The 27732-nt window shown below is 37.0% G+C and overlaps 1 protein-coding gene across 12 annotated transcripts; it reads left to right on the top strand.

The window, feature by feature from the left end:
• The first annotated feature begins 46 nt into the window (after window positions 1-46).
• On the top strand, window positions 47-25766 carry CCP110 (centriolar coiled-coil protein 110). Of its 12 annotated transcripts, none has more exons than XM_048866705.2 (15): window positions 47-65; window positions 3081-3230; window positions 3878-4006; window positions 6083-7700; window positions 9102-9229; window positions 10702-10906; window positions 11644-11780; window positions 12265-12381; window positions 13526-13627; window positions 13830-13946; window positions 14494-14573; window positions 15633-15695; window positions 17249-17308; window positions 17906-17988; window positions 23139-25766. In XM_048866705.2, exons 2-15 carry the CDS (start codon window positions 3093-3095, stop codon window positions 23189-23191), a joined length of 3030 nt encoding a protein of 1009 aa, XP_048722662.2. In that variant the 5' UTR covers window positions 47-65; window positions 3081-3092; the 3' UTR covers window positions 23192-25766. The 12 variants fall into 12 exon arrangements, 11 of the variants coding, with proteins under 11 accessions (XP_048722662.2, XP_048722666.2, XP_048722664.2 ...); XR_007358781.2 differs by lacking the exons at window positions 47-65; window positions 17906-17988 and adding exons at window positions 73-213; window positions 22837-22958; XM_048866709.2 differs by lacking the exon at window positions 47-65 and adding an exon at window positions 73-213 and having other exon boundaries at window positions 10717-10900.
• Window positions 25767-27732: the final 1966 nt, after the last annotated feature.

The following is a 27732-nucleotide window of genomic DNA, read 5'->3' as shown; positions in this document are numbered from 1 at the left end:
CCGGCTTGGCTCACTTAGCTGAACAGCCCCGTTAGTCGCCTCCAGCCGGAAGCTCTGGCAGGGGGGTGAGAAGGGCGGGGTGCGGCGAGGTTTGCGGTTGCCAGGAGCCAGCTGCTCTCTGGCGGGGAGCGTCGCGGCGTGCTCTGGGCAGGGAACCTGGGTGCGCTGGGCCCGCCCGCCCCGTATCCACGCTCCTTGTGGGCCTCGGAGCAGGTACCGGGCTGTGGGCGGAGTCTGCCCTGGCGCGGGGACTGGGGCGCCGTTCCGAGGGGTGCGACTGATTCCGGGCCTCCTCCTCCAACCTGAACCTGAGGGGCCGCGGCCGCCACCTGCCTAAGGGGACCCGCCAGAACGGGGGCGGGGCAGCCCGAGTGAGGAGGCGGGGGGAGTTTGGCGCGGGGGATCGTCACCCCGGGTTTAAAATGCTCCAGCGTTATGTGGTGGGGGCGGGGGCTCTGCCCCCCGGGGTCCTGGCCTGACAGCTCCGCTTGTACCCCGGCGCGTGAGGGGCCGCTGCTGTCTCCGCACTCTCAGGAGGAGGCGAAAACTGACGCGGTTCTCCCCCCCCACCTCAGCCGCTGAAGGCTGCCCCCTTGCGGGACTTGGTGTCAGGGATGTGCTCGGCGCGGTATACGATGAAGAGTCCCAGTCCCACGGAGTTTGCGTTCTGAAAGGCAGCTGTAGCTGAGACAAGGCTCAGAGGGAACGTTTTAGTTGGGGGGAGGGGTTGAGTGGGTGTTGGGGATGGGTGGAGAAGGCATTTGAGTCATATGGGTTAATGCTGGTGGACTTCACAGAAAGAGCAAGCCTTTTAGGAGGCGTTTGGATGAAGAGGGGATAGGGGCTGCGAGGAAATTAGGAGGCCGTTTGAAATTTAAGGGAGGGGCATTTTGGAAGAAGGCAGGAACCAGAGTGAGAAAAACACAAAGCATGCTAGTCCTGCCTCTCCCTTTGAGTTGCTTGCTTGGCTGTGAATTTTTAATCTGGATGGGGGTTGCCACCATATCAGCATTGTTGGTGGTGGTTTTGAGTGGAACCAGTTTTATGATTTGTAGGGAATTTCCGGTTTCTATCCAATTTGCAAAAGAGCCTGAAATTTAACATAGGCATTGGGGTTATCATTGCCATAATGAGACCTGATCAGATAAAAGGGAGATGAGGTTGATAGACAGCTGGCCCCAAATAACTTCCTGACCCCAACAATCCTGAAAACAAATAACACACAAGACTAGTTACCAGCTGAGAATATTTTTTTTTCTTGGCTGAGAAGTTTTTAGCACTACTTGTAGAATGGTTGCTTTTCGATTCTCCATCACAGATTCAGTGACTCAAATCTTAATTTCTTCTCTGCACACTTAATAATTTGAGGGCTTTGGTTGAAAAGTCCACATATTTCAGACTGGGGCATTTTGACAGCAGTGGTTCAATCACTTAGTACAGAAGTGCAGTGAATTTCTATTGTGGAAGAAAGGGAGTTCTGTAAAAATAGGGAACAAGCAATTCTGGTAGTTTGTAGCAGAATTTTCTTCTCTTCCTTGGTTCTGAGCTCGTGGACTCAAGCAGAGCAGGTTAATAATTTATCAACCCAGGAATGTATTTTTCGCCTTATATATGTAGTTGTAGGTGGTTTGCATCATAAGTAACTCACGGTAATGTGACACACTACTTCTGCTCACAGCTTCCTAACTTTGGTGTACCTTTCCTCCTTGCAGTCTCAGAATTGCACAAATTATTGTATAGAAGATCTAACAAAACACTTCGATTTGTACCCTGCCCTCTGTAGTAAAGCTGTAATTCCAGTAATGATTCTAATAGCATTACCATTAGGAAACTGGAGTAACTTGTACATCTTGGTTATAATTCCATTTTAGGATTCTAGTAATCTGTGGGGATTTTGTAATAACCATATTTTATATTTGTGAGAACATAATGAGGGGATTGGAAGGAGGATTTTGTGCATTGGTGGAGATATGTCTTTGGGGGAATATGTCATTGATTTATTTGTTTAACCATGTGCTTTGTTAAATAAGGTACATAGATTTAAAACTTGCAAAAATCTGTCATGGGATTCAGGTGACGTACAAATCTTTCAGGCTCTAATTTTCATGGCTTTATGAGGTCCTCAGGATTCACCAATGGAATAACTACTGATTCATTATGTACATGTCAGGGCACATAATTATTTGCCTTTTGGTTCTTGCTAGTGCTTCTCAATCACCTGTATTAGAAATGGTTGTTTCAGGTGTTTGATTAATTACAGCACCTGCAAACATATGTGTTTGCCTTCTATTGCTAACTTAAGTGGTTTATTTATAACAGTGCGTTCTGTATTGCAAATTTCTATTATGGTACATCATAATCGAAGGAACCATCTATTCTTGTGATTACATCATGAACATTTATATTGAGCTGCCTATTTCTTTCCTCGGCCAAAACAGCATTCAAGGGAGGATGTACTTTTTGTAAAACAATAGCACTGCATTCATCTTAGACTCATTGAGGGCACAAACAATATAGTTTTGTTTATTTTCTAAACTGTTAGTTTAAAAAAAACTTACTTACCTTCCTATAGCAAAGCTAGTTTGAGCCTAACCATGTTTACAGTGTTAGTTTGTTTTCCCAGTTTACTCTCAATCAAATGCATGCTTTTTTTTTTTCTTCACAAGTAACAATAACAGCATTGCCACCATCATATTTTTAGTACTAGTTTTTCTGATGTTTCACTGCCAAGGTTGTAAAGAATGGCTCTGTCAAGGGAGAACTGTATAGAGTAACAAGAGTTACCAGTAACTTGGTACCTCAGCCTCTTTAACAACTTAAGGTCCCAGTCCTGCTCCCACTGAAATCAATGGGAATCAAGCCCTTTATGAGACAGCAGTCTCTTAGGAACAATTTAATTTGGGGTTGACAGTAGCACAGATTAAAGAAGAATAAGTATTGGTTCTTTTTTGTTTCTGGTAGCAGAGACAGAAACATAATACATTTTAGAGAACAATTTATTTTCTAATTCTGTAAGCCAAGATTGTCATGTATATTGCTGTATTTTGTGTTCTTGTCAGTAATATTTTCTCTATGTGCAGTACAATATTAAGATGGAGGACTATGAGGAGTTCTGTGAAAAGCATCTTGCCAGGATCCAAGGAGAGTCAATTCAAAGGGAAACCTCTTCATCTGCTCAGAAGAATATCTCACTTATTCAATTCTATGGCATTCCTGTGCTTTCACCTCTGGTAAGATTTCCTTGTCAGTTAGGCATTTCTATTAAAAAAGAAGAGGACAACCATTTTTGTTTAGTTATTTCTGTCTCGATAAAATATGACCAACCTTGAGTAGTACAGGAGACAAGTAGTACAGGAAACAAGTAGTTGTCGGTAATGTTGAGGTTCAAAACCAAAATAAGGGTGGTGGGAGAGGGGGATTGTCATGCAATGTAGTACAAGAGGATTTTGTCATTTGAACAAATTAGATTGTGGTGCCTATGACTTGGGGAATGCCTGCTCGATGGACTCCTTTTTTTCTTCCCTTCCCGCTATATCCACTGGTCTTTCTTCTCTAAAGGCTGCCCTTCCCCACTCAATAATACCCTCCTTTCTACAATAGTCCACTCCCGCTATACCTGTCTTGCACCACATCTACCCTAGTGTATTTCATAGACCGAATTCTAACAGGTAGCAGTGGTGTAAATTATAGTGTAAAAAGGGCATAGGCATTCTTTACTGCTGTCGTTTAACTGATCCTTGACACTACAGCTACTGCTGGTGGAGCTGGAGCAGTAGGGAATTACAGCCATAACATATCAAGTTTTTTTTTTAATATTTTTTTACATTTAATTTTCTTTTTGATAAAGAAAAGAAGTCACTGATACTTTGTTTTTCAGCTGAGTCTTGAGAGAAAAAAGGAAATGCATCAAGATAAACAAAAAGCAATTGATATAGAGATCTGGAAGCAGAATTCCAGGAAAAGAGCTTTACTGAATCGTGTTCAGGAGATCCTAGAAAACGTGCAGGCAAGTTTGATGCAAGGTTTTTTAATTAGTTGTTGTAGATATTTTCATACACATACTAAGGGTCACTGAAGGCTCGTAAGTTCCTTAATATAAACTTGCGGTTACTAGCAGTTTACCCTCTTTAGACCAACATTTGCTAGTAATTTATATTGTATGACCTGGTGAACAATTACAGTGAATACATGTAATAGTTTTAAATAATGTTGTTAAGTTTTCAGTTGTGGTCAGTGCTCAATTTGGTTTTTGTAGAAATGAGCTAGTTTTTGTGGTATAGCTGTTGTTTTCATAACACCATTTAAAATAGCTAGATAGATTTCCTTCAGACTGGTCACTACTATAAAAACTGTTAACTAGTGACATTACCCTTTTTTCCGCCTGAAACTGTAGGCTAGTGACTAAATTTTGCAAAATAAATAACAGTGCTGGTGTATGCTTCAAAATTTATATTGTAGTAATTTTTTCTTGTGCAATGATGGGACTTTTCTCAAGGGTTAGACAGGTAGATACTTTAAATCAGTGGTTCTCAACCAGGGGTCTGGAGCCCCCTGGGGGGGCATGAGCAGGTTTCAGGGGGGCCACCAAGCAGGGCTGACATTAGACTTGTTGGGGCCAAAGGCGCCAAAGCCCCACCACATGGGACTGAAGCCCAGTGACCCAAGCCCTGCCACCCAGGGCTGAAGCCAAAGCCTGAGCAACTTAGCTTCGTAAGGTTCTCTGTGGTGTGGGACTCTTGGCAACTGCCCTGCTTGCTACCCCTAATGCTGGCCCTGGCTCTTACATGCAAAAAACCAGTAGTTGTGGGCCGTGGAGTTTTTATAGCATGTTGGGGGGACCTCAGAAAGAAAAAGCTTGAGAACCCCTGCTTTAAATTTTTTTTTTTTAAAATAGGTTTCTTAAAACAGTGTAGTTTGGGTTTTTTAGTAGGATGTAATAAAGCCCTTGAACTAACCTACCAGCTAAATGAACACAGTTTGCATTGGGCTTAAGTTTTATTACTGAGGTGGCAAATGTAATCTATTGAGCTTCTTGTATTGTTTACTACTGTGTGCATGGAAACTATCACCTAACTTGGGATTTGAAAGGCAGACCAGGAGCATATGTTAAGAATACAAAAATAATGCGAAAAGAAAAGGAGTATTTGTGGCACCTTAGTGTAGCTCACGAAAGCTTATGCTCAGATAAATTTGTTAGTCTCTAAGGTGCCACAAGTACTACTTTTCTTTTTGTGAAGACAGACTAACATGGCTGCTACTCTAAAACAAAAATCATGGTTTGCTTTCTTCTAGACCTCCTGCGGTTAGTGGGCACTTACGTTGATACAACTTGGGCAACCTTTTATTCTTTAGTTTAAATGTGCCTATTGTCAATAGCTGCACTGTTACCTATACCTAAAAAGGACTATGAATTTATACAAGTATACAAACACTGAATGGGCTGTGCACATTTTTTTTTTTTTGTTAGTTGCTTGCCACAGAAAAGTTGATATTTCTTAGCTCTGGTTACATAATAAGGAAAATCAAAAAAGTTTTCTTGTATGTCCAGAAATGTCATTGAGAATTATGTATGTACTCTTTTGCATAATGCTTCTCTTAATTGGCAGTGGGTGGATCTGAGTTGAAGTATATTTAATGCTGAAGTTATTTGAATTACATGTCTGAATAAATGCCAATGATACATTGTTCTTTAATAGTACGTTACGTAAATGTTCAGGACAACTGGCAGCCACAATATTACTTAAAGAATATATGTTTAAATATCCATTTTTCTTTTAATATAATTTTATCATAGCTGGTGGTCTGATGATGATAAAAACTTCTGACTAAGCCAAATATTAAAATATAGTTATGTTGCATTCTCCTCAAATTACCTTTGCCAGTTGGAAAGGTCATCTTCTGCATCGTAGATTAGTGTGGTTGCCATAGTTCCATTCTGTTCAAGTTGGAAAATTCATGTTCTATTAAAGTGACAGCAATCTAACTTTATAGATCAGAAGGCATATGTACTTAATCTTAATTAGAAAACAGAAGGGCTTTATTACACTGAATTGACATAATAACTTTCCGTTTGTCTTTGCAGGTCAGAAAGGTGTCTGGTATGAGTGATTTGGATCAGTGGGAGCCTGAGAGTGGTCACTCTAATTCAGAATCAAAAGCCTCAGATGGCTTCGCAATGCTATCAAATATCAATTTGTCAAGTTCTATTACATGCAGTGGTACTACAGATCTTGAAAAAACATTGGAAATTGTGCCAGCTATCCAGATGACATCAAGTGGAATAGACTCAGTTAGAGGCACAGAAGAACATATTCCTCCTGAACAAAGTGAGAATAACCTCTCAGAAAATATTGCTTGTCCGAAGGTTACATCTCCTGATAAAACACAAAATATGACTACTTCAAATGCACATGTAAACCAAGAGCATACAGAGGTGCCACCAGATGGTGAGGAAGTACCTGATCCTTATGTAATGAGTCTTCAAAATCTTCTGAAAAAGTCTAGGGAGTATATAGAGAGAGAGCAAACCAGACGTAGCTTAAGAAGTAATTCAAAAAGAAGTATTAATGAAAGTCTTTCAGATAAAGAAAATGATGCAGTTAAAACAAATCTCTCTGGGAAAGAGAGAGCGAGGTTTACAGGCAGGAACTGTACTCCTCTGACACTTGATAAACCAAGTCTTAATAAATCAAATATTCTTCTTCAAGGTGCCTCTGCCCAAGTAAATAGCACGCGTACATCAGCTTTACCCAGTTTTTCTAAAGTGGATATACCTACCAGAGCTGGAACACCCCCAGTTTTGGATTCGGATTCAGATGAAGAGTTTAAAAACACCTCTACCTTTGATAATGACAGTAGTATTGTCAGAAGCCTTACAGGTTCTTATGCCAAATTACCCAGCCCGGAGCCAAGTATGAGCCCTAAAATGCACCGAAGACGTCCAAGACCTTCATCAATGGGACACATAGTTATCAATAACCCTGTGAATGCCTATGAATTAAGCCCTATAAACAAGGGAAGAGCAATTGACTTGATCATACAAGATGCCACTGATCAAACCAATGCATCTGAACCTGTGCCAAAATTCACTGCTGACTTCACTGCAGTTTGTTCGAGCAAAGCTCATGTTGACAACACGAATTCTTCAGAGACTTCAAATCACATGTGTCAGCATTCCATTAGTCAACTAGAGAGCAAAGGAATGATGGTGTCTTCCATAATGGAGGGAAAGCTGGAAGGTAGAAGGCCATACAAAATGGACAGTACCACTTGTACTGCAACTCCAAAATTGCATGAGTCATATGCAGTCAGTCAGTCAATGGTGACTCAAAAGCTCGTAACTATGAATGGACTCAAGCCAGATAGTTTATTAGAAAACACCGAAAGTAATTCACCCGTGGAACTCAATAAATCTTATGATGTAGAAAATCCATCTCCATTACTGATACAAAGCCAGAATAAGCATCAGCAGATGGATACTCCAAATGTTTCTTCTGGAAATGAACAGTTTGTAGAAAATGGTCTTGAAAAAGTGAAACGTAGGCTTGATTTGGATATTGATAGTTCACAGAAAGAGAACAACCCATATGTTTTAACAGATGGAACAGAAGAACAAGAGAAGTGGAGGTTGCAAGACCGAAGATGCCCCATAGGATCTGTTTATTGTAACAAGAATGAAACCTCGGGCAGTAGTACTAATGGTGAGATAACATTTTCTGTAGTCAGCCTTTTTCCAAGTTGGAAAGTTACCTTTAGTTAGAAATTTCATTTTTAGAAAATAGGCCACTGTCTTTCATCTACACCTTAGTTTTTTGATTATTCCCCTAACTTGTGCATCATTTATGATAAAATGACAGGATACATTTCTGTATTTTTATTCCACTAAACGTTGAGTAAGGCCCTGTAGTAAACCAAGTTTTTCTGAAGGTTGCTATAGAATGACCAAAATGATCTTCCATAGATGAAAGTTGCCTCGTTAGAGGCAAAAGCCTTATACCTCCTACTTGATAATGAATGATATAGGAGTATGTGCTTAGACATTTTCATATAGCATATACCAGAAAAGGTATTCATTTTCTTGTTATATAAAACATTTTTTTATCTGATCTGCTTGCTCAAAATCACCATTTTCTGCCATAACCAGAGTCTTTCCTCTTTGTATTATAAAGTTTATTGATATTGTTCTATTGAAAATTGTTGTGTATATAATTAGATTAGAGAGATTTTAAAAAAAGAAAAATGAAAGGCCACTGAACAGAAATTAAACAATCATGCCAATAAAGGCGCTTGCTATATCTTGGTGGAACATAAACATGAAAGGAGGAAAGCTCAACTGAAAAATAATCCAAAGAAAATTTTACAAGAGCATGCATGGGTTTGTGGGGTGTGTTTTAAATATTCAGCCATTTTTAATCTGAAACCTCCAAAGAGACTGGAGAGATTCTAGCAGCACAGACTCACTGTGCATGTACGGGGACTCTTGTGAAATTTTTAATAACAGAAAGAAATTCTAAGGGAATTCTTGTGTGCCGGGGAAAGATCAGTAGGGCGCATGAGTATGGTGAGCAGGGCTATGGTAGAGCAGTTTTTTTGAGTTCTTAAAATGTAAGTAAACAGATGCACACTGCAAATAGAAACGTACATGCATTAAAATATTAGCTGCAAGTAACTTCAGTATTACCAGGATTGGTGGTGGTCCAGTTCAAGAATAAAAATGTCATGTATATGTCTGTTAATTTTTCTGTAATGAAGTCTGTAAAGAAATTATCAAAACTGAGTGGAATAAATGTTTTGTTCACTCAAGCAAGTAGTCATATTCTTTTCAGAGCTAGTCTCTGCATGTGACCGCTTGAATCTGGGATTGGTCAGTGCCATTTATACCATCCCATCCATAGATATGCTGATCTCACAAACATGAATATGAAATAAAAGAAAAATATTCTACTTCATGTTTTTGTGGCTATACCAACAGTGCTGTATAACACCCAGTGGAAAAATGTATTGAAAATGTGGAGGCTTGTTTATCTACCTTGCAGAACACTTAGAAAATGTAAGAATATAGGATTAACGCTTTATGATGCGTGTATTTTTTTTCTTTTCAGAAGAAGAGATTTTGAAAAATAAACTGTTGGCTTTTGAAGAAATGAGGAAGAGACTTGAAGAGCATCATGCACAACAACTATCCGTACTGATAGCTGAACAAGAGAGAGAACAGGAGAAATTACAGAAGGTGGGGGAACAAGATAGGAAAATGCTAACATGAGGTGTTTTAGGGTTAACTGCTCAACTTGCTATTTCAGTATAAGGAGCTGAAACAATATAATCTTTCTCTGAATGTCATACTCAAGATGGATATTTGTAATAAATCTGTCTGAATTTGTGGAAGCTCTTTGAAAAATATGATTGTGTGAAACCTTCTCTGAGCTTCCATTTTGGTCTGGCTAGCAGCATTTAGAGCACTGAGAAAACTCATGCGACAAAAACAGGAGGCTTAGGACTATTCTCTGATTTAGTATAGAGATGAAAGGGTATTCGCAGGAGAGAGATGTATAATAGATGTATGCTTTTGTATCAAACTGCAAAAGGCAAGAGATGCAATGGGGACTTAGACATCCTGGAAAAGCTAGACAATTACTGCACAGTCACATATTGACTTACATAACATCTTCGTGATCTATTAAAATAGCCAAAAGGGATAGGAAGCCAGGTGTGTATATTATTTGGGAAAGGCTGAGCTCTCCTGGGTTTCTTACAGTATATTTATTCAGCACATCTGTTTTAAGTGCAATTACCGTATATACTCGTTCTATGTACTCATTCATTAGCCTGTTAGTTTATAAGCTGACCCCCAAGATGGATAGGTAAAAATAGTAAAAACTGTATGACCCTTTCATAAGCCGACCCTATATTTCAGGGGTTGGTAAACTTTGGCTCCCGGCTCATCAGGGTAAGCTGCTGGCGGGTTGGGACGTTTTGTTTACCTGGAGCGTTCACAGGCATGGAGCCCCTCAGCTCCCTGTGGCCGTGGTTTGCCGTTCCCAGCCAATGGGAACGGCGAACCACTGCCACAGGGAACAGAGGGGCTCCATCCCTGCAGACACTCCAGGTAAATAAAACGACAGTGTATTAGATATTCAATTCAGTGATTTGATAGAGTTTTAAATCATCAGATTTTGGTGTAGACCCGTTTATAAGCCGACCCCCGCTCTTTGATGCGTCACTTTTTTACCAAAAATATGCGGCCTATGAACGAGTATATACGATATACTGTTTGTTACATAGAGATTAATGGAAATTAAGATGCCTTTAGAATCATAGAATATCAGGGTTGGAAGGGACCTCAGGAGGTCATCTAGTCCAACCCCCTGCTTAAAGCAGGACCAATCCACAAGTTTTTGCCCCAGATCCCTAAATGGCCCCCTCAAGGATTGAACTCACAACCCTAGATCAGTGATTTTTCAACCTGTGGTCTGTGGACACATGGGGGTCCACAGCCTATACCTAAGATTTCCAAAATGGTCTGCACCTCCATTCAAAAATGTTTAGGGGTCCGCAAATGGGAAAAAAGATTGAAAACTGCTGCTTTAGATAGTAGTTAAACTGCCTATGTTGTATTGAAGCTTATGCCAAGATACAATTAATTGCTTGCTCAAAATGTATTTAAATTCCATTACGTAGAATCAAAGATCTGGTTTATTTCAGACTTTTAATCTGCAGGAGATAGAAGAGCAGGAGAGAAGGTTAAAAGGAAAGAAGAGTGCTACAGCAGACATAGAAATACCCAAAATGACCATTAGCAGTGGGATGGAACTGGAATGGAGAAAAATAAGCGAAAGTGGCTTGCTGGAAACAATGCTGACTCAAGTGGAGACAATCCATAACACAAACTCGAATAGCACTGGTAAAAGTAGGGGGCAAATAATTATTAAAAGCTTACTGGGCACTTTAAAGCGGAATATACAAAATGTACTGGCTTGTTCATGGTATTGATGATGGCAGCATCTCCGCTTCTTCACTGGTTGGAATCCAGTCTAGGCAGGAAGTACTGAAAGTTAGCACCTTACAGCTGTTTAGCAGTCTTTGTAAAATGTATTAGTGGTCTTAGCAGGCTTGTGTCCACTTTGCAGGATCAGAAACTACTACTGTAATAAAATTCTGAAAATATCTTCCTTGGTCATATGCCTTTTGGATAAGATCTGGTACAGTATCATTTTACTATCTGACATGCCATCTATTGGGGACTTTTTCACACACTAGCATAGTGGTGGACCCTTTCCCACTTTGATTAGGATATTTCTGCATTTTGAACAAGCATACGTGACATAAGAATATGGTGCATACAACACAAGGGAAAATGCTGGCAGCAATTTTAGTCCAGTGTATATCCCGATGTAAAGTAAATTCAAGAAAGATTTGGTTTTAATAAAGAATGTTAGCTGCTATCTCTAAGGTGCCACAAGTACTCCTGTTGTTTATTTGGTTTCATAGAATATCTCTGTACATTTTAAAAAAAAAATTGCAGATGTCATAAAACTGTGTGTGTGTAACTGGTGTATGACATGTAAGTATTTGAATAGTAGTTTGTGTGCACAGCCTTCCTGTTTAGTACTCATTTGTTTAATCATCCATTCTCTTTTCATATAGGTTTTGCCAACACTACCATACCCAGTAGTTTTGGTTCAACAAATGAAGCTCCATTCTACCTCTGGGGACCATCTGGTAGTGGAATGTCAAAAATATCAGCATCCAGGCTTATTAGGGCCAAAACCAGGTGGTCTCAGGTGTGAAAATTAAATTGATTTAAACTTTTCTCCCTTTTATTTATTTACTTACTTACCTACTTAATTTTTATTTGCTTAACCATGTAATTCTTTCAGAACAACTGCTACTGCAGGTATGCATTAATAACTTCCAATGCAAAACTACTAGTTGATCCACAGTTTTTAGATGGATTTGTACTAGCAGACAAAAGAAGAGAACAGAACAATATTTTTCTCATTACAGTACAGGCAAACTAATCATGTAACCACATCTTTATTCTGTTAACCAAATTAATACTGGGGAGTTCTGGCTAGCCAAAGTGTATTTGGCAAAATTTAATACCTGGCTGTTAATACAAGATAGGTGCACAGACAGTTTTGTTAAACAAGTTGCAATCAATTTAATTTAATTTATTTTGAGAAATTAAAATTCAGAACTTTTATTGGAGTTGATATTAAAGCAAAGAAAATCTCTTAATTTTAATCTCTTTTTATCTCTTAAAAGGCCTTCAGTCCAGAGATGCAAATGAAGTTCAGTAAGATCACTGCCTTGGCAAAGGGATTTCTGACTCGTAGGCTCATGCAAACAGAAAAATTGAAATATCTTAGGCAAACCGTAAAAGTAAGGAGATAACTGTAAAGATGCTTGCTTTATGCATTTCCCCCCACCCCCCTCCTGTTGGTTTCTTCTACTTCCTTTCAGGTGACAAATTAGATCTAGACTTTTTGCCAGAGCACAAAATTCATTTTACTTTCAGGATTAACTAGTGAAGTTTACTTCATAAGTAGTATAGCTCTATCGTTTTTAGAGAATGAATTAACTACCCAAAACATAGTTGTTAATTATTGCATGCTGTGTGCATACCACTTTTTTATAGTGTCTCAATAGTACCTTTTCTTGTGCTTTTTTTGAAGTGACCTATAAACCATTCTAATACAGACTGAAGTTGGATAATTGTTTCTTAGATATATTCTTAATATATCTAGTGTGCAAACTTTTAGTTGAAATGAACCTTGCATGGCAGAATATACCTTATTCCAACTTTCATATCTGCTGTTTTAAAACTTTTTAAAATCTAACTATATGTTTCCTGGATCCTGAGTTAGTACGGAGGTTTCCTGTGTCAAACTTATGCTGTGATTTTGCAGCTTCCTAAATATTCGAATAGTTAAATGCTAAAATTAGGGTCATCAAAGGTATTCTTTTAATGTCTATCTGTCCCTGATTAATTTCATATGAGGAGAGGAAGCTAAGGACAAGGGAGTGAGAAGGGAAAAGAGAGATGAGTGATTTACCCCTGTCACTGCTGTTGCTCAGAAAAACAGCAGTAGGAAAAGCTGGTGAAGTGGAATGCCATCTCCATGAATTTGAATATTTCTTAGGTCTAAGGTGTAGATTTAGTATTAGTTGCTCCCGTACAGCACAATTGTGGAGAATGGTGTTTGTGTGTAGATACAAAGTAAAAGATGTTGAATAGGATACGGTGTATAGGGGAACCCAATCTTGCAATAGTGAGAATGCTAAGTTACTTCTGCTTTGTTACAGGAGTAAGGCCAAGGAGGAGATCGTCTAAGTGCCCCATTTTTCTTTTAGAGGATTACGGTTAAATCCATGTCTGTTTAGCTACCCACCACTCTCTGCCAACACTATCCTTTTCCTCTGAACTTTTGAGATTAAGGAAGCAGATGTATAAATGGTTTGAGATTTACTTCCACTCAGTGTGAAAGATTATGTATTACACTTAATCTTTCTTTTTATTTTTTAGGATACTATGGAGTTCATAAAAATTTTTCAGTCTGAAGCTCCCTTAAAGAGAGGAACTGTTTCGGTGCAAGATGCATCCCTACAAGAAAGAGTGATGGCTCAAGTAATGTATATTCTAAGCTTTTCTTTTATAATTACTCCATCATTGTAAAAGAGAGAAATTATTTATCTCTGACAGAGATATCTGAAGATTTCAGAGGTCAATATCTGAAATAATTTTAACTATGGCCATTTTGTACCGACACAGAGGGTTTTAAAATTTAGTTTCTCCAAGAAAGCCTCATGGAAGCTTTGACTTATTTCAGCTGCGAGCTGCGCTGTATGACATCCATGATATATTCTTTATAATGGAAGTATCTGAAAGAATGCATATCCTGCGTCATGATCGTGAAGTTCGCAAAGAGAAAATGCTGAGGCAAATGGTATGTTCCAAGTTTTTATCCAGTAAGAAACACTTAAAACTAGGAACATTTATACTTTTGTCACAAGTTAAATATCTGTTGTTAGTGATTGGAATAAGATACAGATTTTTTTTTTTCCCCTGACCCAGTAAGAAATATAAACCTTAGCTTTTCAAAACAATCTTCCTGATAATTCTGTGGCTTTAGCTGTGGTGCTCCAGTAGTTAAACTTGTTCAGAAAGACTCCAGTCTACAGTAGGGACTTGGTGCCTGAATGCTTCCAAAGTGTGTGTGTCTGTGTGTGAGAGAGAGAGAGAGAGATGATGGAATTAATTTGATATCAAGAGAAAAGGTACACATAAAACTTTTTTTATTGGTTTTGTTATTTTAAATTAAAGTTTGGAATGTTAAAAGCTACATCACCAAGTAAACTAAAAAGAGCTGCATTAAATCTTTTAAAGCGGATTTTATAATGAAAAGTGCCAATCTTTTAATTAAGGTGGGTCAGATGGGGCAACTGTAATAAAAGTAGTAACAAATATTAGTATCCACTACTGTGTTTCTGTAGGCTAAAATAAAGACTCCACGAGAGAGAGTGACACTTTCGACAGCTACGCAGAAGTCTCTGGATAGGAAGAAGTACATGAAGTATGTATGTATTTAATATTTTTACTAGAGAGAATTGGAACGAAGGGAGTTTTACTTTGAATACAGCTGAATCTTTTAGCAAAATAGTTTCTTACAGATTTTGGAAGTCTCATATTTGCTAGAAAGACTTTTTTATATGTATGATTCCCTTTTACATAAGGGTATAGAATTCTATTTCTTTATAATGGCATTTTTTTATATAGACAATATATATTTGTTCCCATGCTGAAAACAACATAAACACTCCTCATCTTGTTCTCTGTACCTACTGACTGTTCTCTAATTCACTCTGAAGTCTGATCTCCAGAATCATGGTTTACGTTTATCATTGTCCAAATACCCTCTGTATTTGGCTGTAACAACTCAAGTGAATCACATTACTGCAGTTAATGGTGCTGGTGACATAAGTAGGTGACATTCCTGCTGTTAGCAGTAATGACCCAATGCCACACCATGGTTATAGGGGACTCTCTTCCATGTGAGATGCCATCCTTTGGATAAGGTAAAATTTGCCTGCTTGTAGCCAATAAAATCCATAACTATTTTTGAAAAGATTAGTGGTTGCCCCACTCCCGTGACAAAATTCAATATAGGTAGCTGCATCCTGCCTACAAAAATTTCCTCTAGTTCTCAGTTGATCTGATATAATCTTCACTCTGTCCTGAGCTATGTGTAATGTCGCTGTGTGCTGTTAAGATGCTGTTTCAGTGATGAGTGAAGTGACTCCTGTGTGACTAGTCTGTAGTTGGTTTGCAAAGTGTGAGTGCTGTATTTTTAAATTATTTTCATGGCTTTCTCCAAAATTAGCTGTGTATGATAACAAATGCATGCATGTTGGTAGGAGTGCCTTATGGCGTAATGGAGACAATTGCTTCTGTTTGTGTTGCAGTTGGAAAGTGTAGTTTGTACTGTACATAATTTTGCCAAAATAGTGGCAGTATTACTTAGGTGGCTTCCTTTTATTTTTCTAGCTTCTTGTCTGAAAATTTTTATAATTTTTTCTTAAGAAATGTTTAAAAAAATGTATTTGGATACTTAGACTTTTTTTTGTTTCATTAGGGCTTCAGAAATGGGAATGCCAAATAAAAAATTAATCCCAAAACAAAATACTCCTGAAGCAAGGTCAGTGAAAATGACTTGTTTGTAATTTACACTAAAATGTTAACTGTTTTACAATGCTAGGTCTATTGACTGTTTGCTTGCCATCAACTAGTCACCTATTGTCATTAGCCCTGTGCACTCTTCATTACCCCGGGGCAAACTATTATATGAACTTGCCTACAGTTAATAAATAGTACTTTTCCAGCTTTAGTTTTTCAAGATTAATATCCTCAAACAAGACCCTTCGTGTCTGTTTGTTTATTTCATTCAGTTCATCCTGTTCCCAAGTTTCTCAAGTGTTAGGTACAGTGGTAGCATCTTTAAGCAAATGCTTGACGCTGTTTTTGAAACAGTATGATATTGTTCTTTTCACTTCCCCAGACATGAACCTTCATGTAGCGAGCTGTAGAAACTTGTCAAAATGGGGGTTATTTAAGAAGATCCTCAAGCTTCAGTAGCATTCTCGCCTCTAGATTGTAAAGAGACAGGTTCATGTCTCATACCTGGCCTATTTTATACTCTGTATTAATAAACTAGTACTGAACTGTTAAAGGTGCTGCCTTCCAGATAACGTCTGTCTACACTAGAGAATATTGGCTAATACCAGTTCAGATGCTCAGAATGCTTGTAAAATAGCATGCAGTGTTTCACAGATATGCCCTCTACTGGTATGATACCATCATCTTTGAGCAAATCTTAAAAATAGCTTTGCCCACTTAATTTCAAACCGTGTCAGTGCGAGTTTGATCGGAAACCTGAAGCACTGCAGCTGCACTCTTTCAGTTGGGCCTCACAGGACAATCCCATGACGACAACTAAGAGCCATTGGTCATGTCATTCCCAAACAAACATAGTTATATACAAAATTTAATGTAAAAAATTACAAAAATAATAAAAGCAAGATCTGTCTTCCCAAGGACCAACGTATGAAGTTGGTGATGCTATTTATTGTGAACCCCAGGCAACTCTGAGCAGCAGGTGCAGGGGCAAGTTATGGCCTCTGCCATGGCACGTGTGTAGTTCTGCCCCCACAATGTGTGAGTGTTGATCTACAAGCAGAAGCAAATAATTCAAATAAACCACTGGTGGAGGGGCAGGAGGGCAGCATCATAGTAATCAGTGAAAATATTTATTACTTGTATGAACCTGCTCCAGGTTTCTTATCGGAAGTCTTGTGATAAGTACCACAACTCAGAGCCACAGCAAATGTTGGAGGTGGTGCTGTGTGTGGGTTCACTATACCAGGGAAATAAGTGTATGCACACACAACTGTTGCAATAACAGTTGGCGCTAGAAATGCGTAGCAGCTATGTTTCTAAATTGAAACAGTTCAGTCCTTTAGTATAGACACCTGTAAAATAGATTCCTTCTTTCTGTCTCTGAAGGCTATTTCAGTGCTTTTCTTGAGTTTTAATGGTTGACATGCATAACTGGATGCTCTCTGCATTAGCAACATGTAACCAAACACTATGCTGGCTTCTTTGGGATACTTGGAATGTGGAAGGCAATATATAAAAATAAAACTTGTTTAAAAACAAAATAAACAAAACTAATACAGATTTTGTTTTTAACAGAGTACTTCAGCCAAATCAAGGACAAAATACTCCAGTTCATAGGCTTCTTTGCAGGCAAGGGTAAGAGTACAGTATGTGTTTTAATGCACAACTTAAAGGTTGAAAGCAAATACACTATCTGAGTCAAATAATTTCCAAGTAAGATCTACATGCACAATGCAAATATTGTTCAAATGCAAAATGGCTAACTTACAATTCATGGTGAGACAGTTCTTAAATTTCCTAGCTTTTGTTTTTCTTATACTGTAAGGGAAAAAGTGCAGTGGTCTCATACTCTGTTTTTCATTTACACTGTGTTCTGACATCTGTATTTGTAACATTCATTCCATTAAGTTTTGCTTCCACTCACTGAAAATGAAATATAATTTTATAAGAAACATATACCTCCTAAATAATGCAACATGTACTCATTAGATCAGTTTCTTGAATAGAGTAGTAAGAAAAAAAGTGTGCATGGAGAGTTTCTCCTATAAATGTATATGCATAACTCCTAGTAATGTTAGTAGGAGTTTCACATGTGCAAGTTCTGGAAGAGACTCTACTGTATCACTTACAGTTGTTTTCATACCAAGAACAGTTTGATAGTGTGTTTCTTTATTGGATACAATCTTTGGATTTTAATGCAAGTGACTTATTAACTCTTTTATATTTAATTAGAACCCCTAAGACCTCAATGAAGGGGGTTGAGCAAAATAGAAAGAAGTCCTCAGAGAGCAGAGTGCCTAACAAGGCAACTTCAGGTGTGTAGAAAATGGGTTCTTGGATCTCTTTTTAAAACGAAGATATGAGTGAGTTACTAGTATCAAGAAAATTTAAATGGGATATCGTGTTTTCCTTGCTGCAGTAGCTTTGCTATAATGCACTTTTGACTAAATCAACCATCTTCCTATATATGTTTATAAAAACAAAAAATGTGAGTAACTTAAAAGTACATTTTCAAATTCTATAAAAGACATGTACAGTTTAAGATTACTGCTTAAATTCCTTCTCTCACCAAATGCCTGATTGCCAAAAATACGCAATGTTTAGTAGCATATGTAAAAACGCACTAATCATAAGAGACCTGCAGAACTAGAGTAGATAGATCTAGACTCTGACCTAGATATTTATATTTTTGTGCCATTTATTCCTATTTCTTAATATATGTAAGACTTGTCCTCAGAAACTAAAACTCAGAGGTCATGACATGGATTTTCAGAAAATTTACCATTAGGAATATTATATGAATTTCCTACTTTAAAACATCTTGTAGGATGCTATGCTGTACATTAGATATTAACAAAGAAGATTTATGACCCTTTTTCCTCTGATATACCCAACGCTGTGCATGACAGTTTTAGATGAGGGGTAGTCCAAGTTCCAGATATGGAGTTTAATAGTTTGTTTATCTATTAATAGAAAGGGCTTTGGATGGAATGCCTAGCTATTCATAGATGTGGTTTTGTCCATTCCATGCCTTAACAAAACATTAGTGAAGCAAACATTTTCTGATACTTTTCCACTTTAAAACTTGAATGTAAACAGTTGTGATTGATTAAAACTAAGTAAAATCTTTTTACTCAGTTGGTCTTTGTCATCTATTACAGAAATATGATTTAAGAACTTAATTCATGTAACTCACTTCTAAAATTAATGCATTTGAATGGTTGGGTACCAATGAAAAATTAGGATCATCTGGGATCCTATTAAGGAAGGAGAACCATAATTTTTTGGGATGCAACAAGTGAGCCATAGTACTCTGTATGATTTTTCTATCCAATCTTCTTGTTGTATATAGGGGAAAAATTCAAACTCCCCACCCACTGCTCAGATACTATTTAGCTAATGAGAGCTGACAAAAACACAGGCCAAGGTAGGCAGGAATTGTTCAAACCTGTAAGGTCACTCAATTAAAATTACAGAAACCACGCTCTGAGGAGTCAATGTATTCTGGCCTGCTTGCTTTAGCTAATCGTAACTTGGATATCGTGACATTTTGATACTCAGCAGTGAAAATAATCCCATTTATGATAATGGCTCCAAATTTTGTCTGGCCTGCCTTCATGGCCCTTTGATGAATTGCTGTAAAATTACTGAATGTCTCATAATAGCTATTTTGAACTTCTGACAGTTGTTTCTAACTGGCTGTATGGAGGTGTGGCTTAGTTATGCTACATAACTAATCTCCTTATTTCATCTAGAGTGTTTGAGCATCAATGTTTCCATGACATTTGTAGTATCAGCACCTCCATGTTCTTCCAAATACAAATAATAAATCAGGCAATATCCATCTGTACTAACTTAACAGCAGTGCACTGTGAGATCATTATCTGGAAGAAGCCCTAACAAGTGTAAAAGAGATAATCTGAATATTTGTGCAGTATTAAAAAAGCTTAAACTTGAATTCATACATGTAAATAAAACTTGCATTATGTACATGTTCAAACTAAATTGAATAGATTACCAAATTATTTACAGAATAATGAATTATTCAATTATAAAAAAACCCACCTTGAGTTTGGAATATTCCAAACTGTTTTCAAAAGATGCACTGTAAACTGTTTAATGTGGGCGAGGCAACAAATTGTTTCCAGGGAGTGGTCATGCCCAAATAACTACAATCTTAAAAAAAAAACAACTGAAAGCTAAACAAATTCATGTATGTTCTTTTATTTTATCTTACATTTGTGAGTGTGCTCCTGAAAATGAAGACTCAGCACTGGCTTGGTGTAGGCATATTTCTTTCCATAACTCTGCTAGTGCATGTCAGTACTGACCTACAACACCTCTGCTGTTTTAGTTTTTGACATTCCTTAAGCATAGACTGAAAATGACATGGTGGGTTTGTTGGGTTTAGAATGTGGCAATCAGACTTAATCTTACTTCTGAGCCAATCAGAACTTGAATGCCTATCACTAGAAGTGAAATGCTCATGTACCAACCCATCTACTCTTTCTTCCTCTTTTTTTTTTTTCTCTGACTGTCATTTGAAATTTCATCTCCAAAGCTTGGTCTTCCTCTCTCAATTACAACCATTGATTGAATATCTTCTCCCCTCTAGTACACAAAATAATTTTTCATTTAGGACCACTAATTGAACACTTCTGTTTTTGTGTTCTTCTTTTGCCTTTAATATTGAGCTTTGGAACAAAGGTGAATTTCAAATTAAGTGTCTATGCCTTTTGCTAGTGAGTTTAACTCCTCTAATTCTGGATCTACGTGCCCACTTCTATCTTAGTTAAGAGAGGAGGTTTTTTTGTTTTGTTTTTTTTTAAACTGGAACATCTAAACATACTGGGCATGTTTTGAAATCTAGACTTGCACTTCTGCTGAACATAGCTGGTACACTTGACAGCAGAGAAACAATAAATAGCTTTTACTTTTTCCATCAACTATGTAGGTTGGGAGTATAGACTAAAAGCCAAAACCTTAAGGAAATGTCCTATAGAAATTACTAGAAAAGGAGAAACTTTTTGTAGTTTAGTTTTTGCAGTTCTCCAACTACCACATACACAGACATTAATATAGAATTGTATCACTTGTATATATCCCTTGAATTCTATACAGGGTTAAACTATAAAAAGATGAATTTGTAATAAATTCTGTGGACTCGTACTAAATTTCTATATAGCCCTATTGGTTTCATTCCTACTGAATTCTATAAGACTTTTCCATAAGGATAGGTAAAATAATCTTTCTATATACTCTGTTTCTCTCTCATACACTCATGGCTATTCTTAATTGTTTTGTAAATTGATTTTAATGGGAAATAAGACTGCTTTTTGTTTTTTAAAGGTAAAATCCAGATCATTGGTGAATATATTCAAAACTGTCAGTTTATTTCCTGTAGGTAGGCTTTGATCCATGTAGTGTGCACATGAGGGTTGAGAGAGTAGTGTTGTGGCACTGATAAGGCACCATGTTCATCAGCCCTGTTACTTCATCTTATTGGACCATGGGTAAGCTGAGGGGTGCAGGCATTGCACGTTGCTGGGTCGGCAAGAACATTTTTATGATGAGCTGTGAGGGATACTGATGTGGTAAGACCTTTAGAATTTCCGAAGCTGCCTTGCTGTGTTTCTTCTAAGTGCAGCTCTTAAGCGCCTATATTTACCCACTTTTCCTGGCTGCCAGTAGGAGTAACAGAACATCCTAAAAATAGCATCTACTCCCATCATCCTGTTGGATTGCATGCAAGTACCTAAGACCTGGCCTTTCTCCACTCCCCTTCCCACCCTTTCATCTCACTGCTGAGCACTGTGCATATTTCACTACACAGGTGTCTGGAAAATGTGGTCTAGCCCTTTGCCCAGTAGCCTGCAACAACTGAGCCGTTAATCTTGAAACATGCTTGTTCCCAGCATGATAGAATTCTTCCAGATTCACAGAATTGAGATATCTCCCTTTGGAGAGGCATAAGCCAAAATGTGACTCAGATCCTTAGTATAAGAAGAACTCTGTTTGATGGCTTATATATACTTATAATATATACAGTACTTAAATTCTGGTTATGAATTTCAACTCAGAGACCTCTAATAAGTTATCTCCTGAAAAGACAGTTCAACTTTGTTAGGATTTGAGTATTCTCTGACTTGTATATTTTCCCTCTCTTTGTTCTAGTCTATTTAAGTCTATAGCCTCCTTCTTGACATTGATGTAACTCCTTAGGTAGTTTTTCTATATACATTAGCGCTAAAGGGAAAACATACCCTCTTAGTGTATGTCCACCTCACCTGTTCCTATAGTAAAATCTGTTAGAGGAGCTTTGGGGAGGAAATCTCCAAGAGGATCTCTTCAGAGTTCCTTCTTTTGTTTGTTTGGTGGTGGTGAGAGAAGGGTTTGCCTCCTCACCCCCTTGAAATAAACTGGATGATGTTGCAGGAAGCCAAGGCTATCTTCATGAAGGTGCTCTATTTTTCCATCCCCTCCCTCATATCCATTGGAGCTATGCTACCAGGATGACCACTCGTCTGCAGCTGCCTTGGTGAAAGTGGGGTAGAAGGGAGAGTTGATTTGTGGAAACTAAAATAGAGCCATTGGGAGACGAATGTGCACCTTGCTCCTGATCTACCAACTGTTTCCTTCTGACCTGCTCAGGCTTCGCTCCTCACCCTGTGTGGACTCCATAGGGTGGGGTGAAAGGGATGCTGTGGAGGGGCTGAACCCCCATTCCCTTTTACATGCAGAGAGTTTCCTCTGTGCATGGATATTTGGGGGTGGGGGAGATCAGGCCAATAAATAACTTACTGAAATACTACAATTAAAATGTAAGATGCTAATGTATTTAGGTTGTGTATTTATGCTTTGCATTGTTCTTGCTCAGTCTGTCTTTCTTGGGTGGTTCTTAAGATACTTCTGCCTTTGAGGGTGGGAGTTAGGGTGGTGAGAAAGACTGAGTTTTTTATATTTGTCTTATAGGGATGTAATATAGTAAAATGACGGTAGATATTCATTGTATAATAGTGAAGAGTTAGGCAGTTTAGAAGAGTTAAATGATCCATAGTAGCTTAAAATGCTTAGCTAATTTTATGTAATCAAGTTTTATAGTACAATATAGAAACTGCCATCGTTTCAAGTTTTCTAATCTTTTTAAAATTTATATATTGCAGTTATAGGTGTTTTGGAGTAGCAGGAAAGCAAGGGGAACACTTACTGAGGAAGAAAATGCTATAATGTATAGTTATTTACAAGCCTTTTTACAACTCGAATAACCTGTTTTATTCATTTTAAGGTATTTGAGATATAGAATTATGAAAAATATTAATTTTAAAATACATCTATTTAAAAGCATATTTGAACAAGTTTGTGTATTCCTGTCCTTACATTTTTCAGTGTTTATTGGACAATTTTTTTATAAAAAGAACAGTTACAATCACAGAATGTTAACTTTTTGTTTCTGCTTTATTTTAAGGAGTATATGCAGGAAGAATCCAAAGAAAGAAGCCAAATGTTGTGACAATTTAAGACGACAGCACTCACTCGGATGAAAAAAAAAAAGGCTATTTTAATGCAATAGTCTCTTCACCATTGGTTCAGATCTTGCATCTCCTATATGTATGCTTTGAATTGACAAACGTACACACTTAACATAACATTTTGCATATTTTAAGGACATACAGTAGATTTTTATGGAATGATGTTAAAGTAATGGAGAAGGCTACAAATAAGTTCATTTCTTATACTCATGAAAATTGCATGGTACAAACCTGTTAGGTTTTCAGATTACTGCATACATATGTCCACATTCAAAAAGCTTTGCTATAGAGAAGAATATAGTGCAACATTATGTTTGTTTGTATCTTTTTGCCATCTCTCTGACTTATTCTTGTATCTGTCATGCACTTTTTTGTACTCTCGGAAATATATTTACAATTGCAGTTCAGACACGGTAGTCTGCATAACTGATTTCCTATATATGTACTTATTTTAGCCTTTTACCCTAAAGTTAGAGAAGTTACACAAAGAAAAGATAACTTATTCAACTGTAAAAATACTGTGTGTTTTTCCTCTGTGTATTTGTTTGAGAGCAGCATCGCTGAGTGTATCATCACATATGAATGTGTTAACCTGTCAATTTAAATACTAATGACTGATACTGTTAAACTCATTTCTGTTGACTGTGTTTCAGACATGGACCTGAATTAATTGCTGGCATAAATGTGCAATTCCATGTACATGAATGAAGTCGCCCCTGTTCACACGGGTGGTGAATTTAGGCCACTATGATGAAACATTCCAGGCAATTTTTCCTCCATACTGTTTACTGCATTTTCTAATTCCAAACTATATTTTGATCAAGATGAAATATAATTAAGATGTAGCAATTCTATGACACTGTGTACAAGAGTTCCAGAAGGAAAGACTTTGTTTGCCGCTTCAGACTTTAATTGTCCTCAGCAGTCATACAGATGACTGTTTCATACCATTATGTGTCTTACTGTTTTATTTTTGACATTCCTAGATCTACTTTATTGTCTAAACAAGTAACTTGGAACAGTTTTTTTTTTTAAATAAAAAATAATCTGTCATTAGTAATAGATCCAAGCACTGAAGCCATGCTTCCATGTTCTGAGTCCCTAAAACTTTGCAAGACTTAACCTCCAAAATACATGCTCCTGTTTGCCCCTGTCTTTTTGGCTATTTCAGCCATTATGAACATGCTTCTTTAAAGAGAGGCTGCTTAGTAATTTTAATCTTGATAATGAGCTTCTTTGAAACTTTCCTTGGTTTTCAAATAAAATAGTGAAAATCTTTCCCCTGTGTATATCCATCCTTAAAGGCAGGTATTATTCAGTCAATAGCATACTTATGTATCCTCACATCTTTAAGGGTGGTAGAGAGGAGGACTGCTTAAACAAAATAAAGGGTACATAATTAATAAAAATGTCAAGTTCTACTGATTCACTAGTATAAATTTGCTGTAACTCTTAACTTCAGTGCAGTTAATCCAGGTTGGCATTGGTATAACAGCAGACTTGACCCAAAATATTGTCAATATTCATTAAATATCTCAATATAAAAATTAAATAGGTGGAAGGAAAAATGCCTTAATACAAAAATGCATTTATGAATTAATAGAACTTTTTTGAGGATGGACTTAAACCTACAAGTTATGGTTTCCATCTACAAATCAGTACCTTATCCTGTACCTTTTGTTGCATTATTATAAGCAAATGTTACTTATCATGCAGTATTTTAAACTGAGCCAGACATATACTTGAAAAAGAGGCAATACTAATACAAAGAAATATTTAGAGGATTAACAGACTACTCAGTGGTTGTGTACTGTGCTCTTATTTGAAGGCTCTGAGGCAGATCCTCAGCTGGTGTTAATTTACACCAGCTGAAGACCTACACCTATCTGTTTAAAGGTTATTGTTCTTTAGTTTCCCACCATAATACAAAGACTTATTATGATAATCTGAACTTCTTGGATTCCTAGTAATTTTCAAAACGTTATTTTTGTTCTTAATTTTTGCATTACTCTACTGTTATCAGTCTTTTAGAGGAAAACATTTCAAGGGTAACAAAGAATGACAAGTGAAATGCATCCTATTTTATTAAGAATTCTAGACTACCTTGCAGTTGGCAACTTTAGACTGGCTTACTTGCTGCTGTATGTTAGTGCTAAAAATTGATTGTAGATGTTTTCTGTACTTAACTGGCATTTGAGGCAATACGTAAAAGTAGGCTTAGTCTAAATATTTATTTTAAAAATGAATGTTCAACTTTTGTTGAGGTTTCTTAACTAAACCTTTTTTACTTTAAGACTGTTTCAAAGTTTGTGTACTAAAATATCATTGCAAAAATTTTTTAACTTTCATAAGGCCTTCTTGACAAGTGCCAGAATTTTTTTGTAATTTGATGTATTTTTTATTTATTTATACATATTTAATTTTCAATTCACTTTATTTTTGTGGAATGTAATGTCGTCATTATTATAATATGAAGTGTATTTATTTTTTGTGCTTTAGTTCATTTTCACCAGTCTTGCCCCTTTCATTAAATATACTGCAAAATAAACTTTTTAATCTTTAAATATTTGCATTTTTTCTGGATTAAATGCATGAGATAAATTCAGGAGAAAGCAGACTTGAAATAATACAGGGCCAAGCACATCCAAATTATTTTGAAATCAGAGCTGAAATTTAAGAAGCAGCAACATTATAGCTTCACCAATTTGATATGACACTGCTTCCACAGTCCTGCATTCCTTTTGCACTTAGCTCCTATAAACTTCAGAGAGGATTCTGGTTGCTTAAGGGTCCAATCCTGCATTCTTTAAATTGCTGCTTGTTCTGAATGATTAATTACAAAATGTGGGAGAACAATGCAATATGAACAATATATATATATTTTATATTTAAAGCCAAAGACAAGACTTGCCTAGCTGTGTGGTATTCATGGTGAGCTTATGGTTTCCCTTCAGTGCTCTCTGGGCGGCGCTGTAACTCTGCCAACGAAGACATACCCTTAGAAAGTCGCTAAAAGTTATTTACATATTTTATAGACTGTGTGTGTTTGGGATATATTTTAGACTTTTTGTCTGGTGTTCTGCTACTTGTATCTTTTTCTGAGTTTTCATCACCCTGAATTTACCGTTATATTACAGCAGAGACTGATAGGACATAAATCACTAGATAGTCTTGCTTTCAGTGAACTATACCATTAGTGACTGATAACACTAATGACAAACATACTCCTTGAAAAGCCTTCATGCATCAAGCAATGCTAGTGTGTGTGTGAGAGAGAGGTGTGTATGACTGTAAACTGTTAGTTTCAGAGATTTTTTTATAATTATTGAAGTTTTAACAGGTTATTAATCATTTCCATGTAAGATACAACATGATCATTTACACTAGTGAGCTTGCTTTTTTGTTTGGAGAAACATTATGCAGTAATATAATCTGATTCAGAGATATTTTACATCGGATTGTTCTGAAAAGCTTTCAAGGGAAGTTATCAATAAGCAAGGAGAAGAGGCCTCCTTTCCCTATGATCTTTGTTGTTTTAGTACAATCCTATCTGTAAATAGTCAGTTTCCAACACAAACTTCAAGAAATCTTTGAAAAGTGACCCAAATTTCTCTTGTCACTTTCCCCACTAGTTTAGGTATGAATCAGAAAAAGACAAACATTGGCATACTCAAAACCACCCCCACCCACCCACCCCCTTGGATATTTTTTCTGATTCATACCTTTTTATTATTACTCTTTTTTTATCACTAAAGCAAGTGATATATAATGAAATACAGTCCTAAAGATAATATGTAAAATTACACATTAACAAACCACAGGGTATTTAACCTACACATAAATAATTTATTGCTAACAAATGGAAAAAGGTGCAAAAACAAATTAGAAAAGGAGTACTTGTGGCACTTTAGAGACTAACAAATTTATTTGAGCATAAGCTTCTGTGAGCTACAGCTCACTTCATCGGATGCTCAAATTTGTTAGTCTCTAAGGTGCCACAAGTACTCCTTTTCTTTTTGCGAATACAGACTAACACGGCTGCTACTCAAAAACAAATTAGTAATCGTTCATGTAGGTTTTTACTTAATGTGCCATGGGAAAAAAATCTTTGTCATTCTGAAGCTTAAACTAATGTGAGAGCAAAGAGTAAATCACAAAATTACAAAAGAGTAATTGATCAACATCTTTGCACTATTGGGAGTTAATATATCATTGAGGAAAAATCAGATTTGAAACGTAGATTAAAACAATTTAGCATGAAGGATATTGTCTCTTCTCCTGCTGTCCAAAATATGCAATATTGTTTAAGTGCAATATGTGGGATCCTGCAACCCTTTATGCATGTAAATAAAGTTACTTGTGTGTATTGCTCTGAAACATTAGGGATTAAATAGTTTTGCTTGTAGAATGCTGTTTTTGATGGACCAAAATACTAATTTAATATTGAAAACTCTTTATTCCTATAGGAATAGAGTATCCTATAGCTCCTGTGTAAAAGGGAGGTGGGGATCTAAATATACCTTTATCTCT

Source organism: Caretta caretta, chromosome 10, assembly GCF_965140235.1.
Source record: "Caretta caretta isolate rCarCar2 chromosome 10, rCarCar1.hap1, whole genome shotgun sequence".
Classification (NCBI taxonomy): domain Eukaryota; kingdom Metazoa; phylum Chordata; order Testudines; family Cheloniidae; genus Caretta; species Caretta caretta.
The sequence above is the reverse complement of the archived record's forward strand: the minus strand, read 5'-3'. Positions and strand labels throughout refer to the sequence as shown.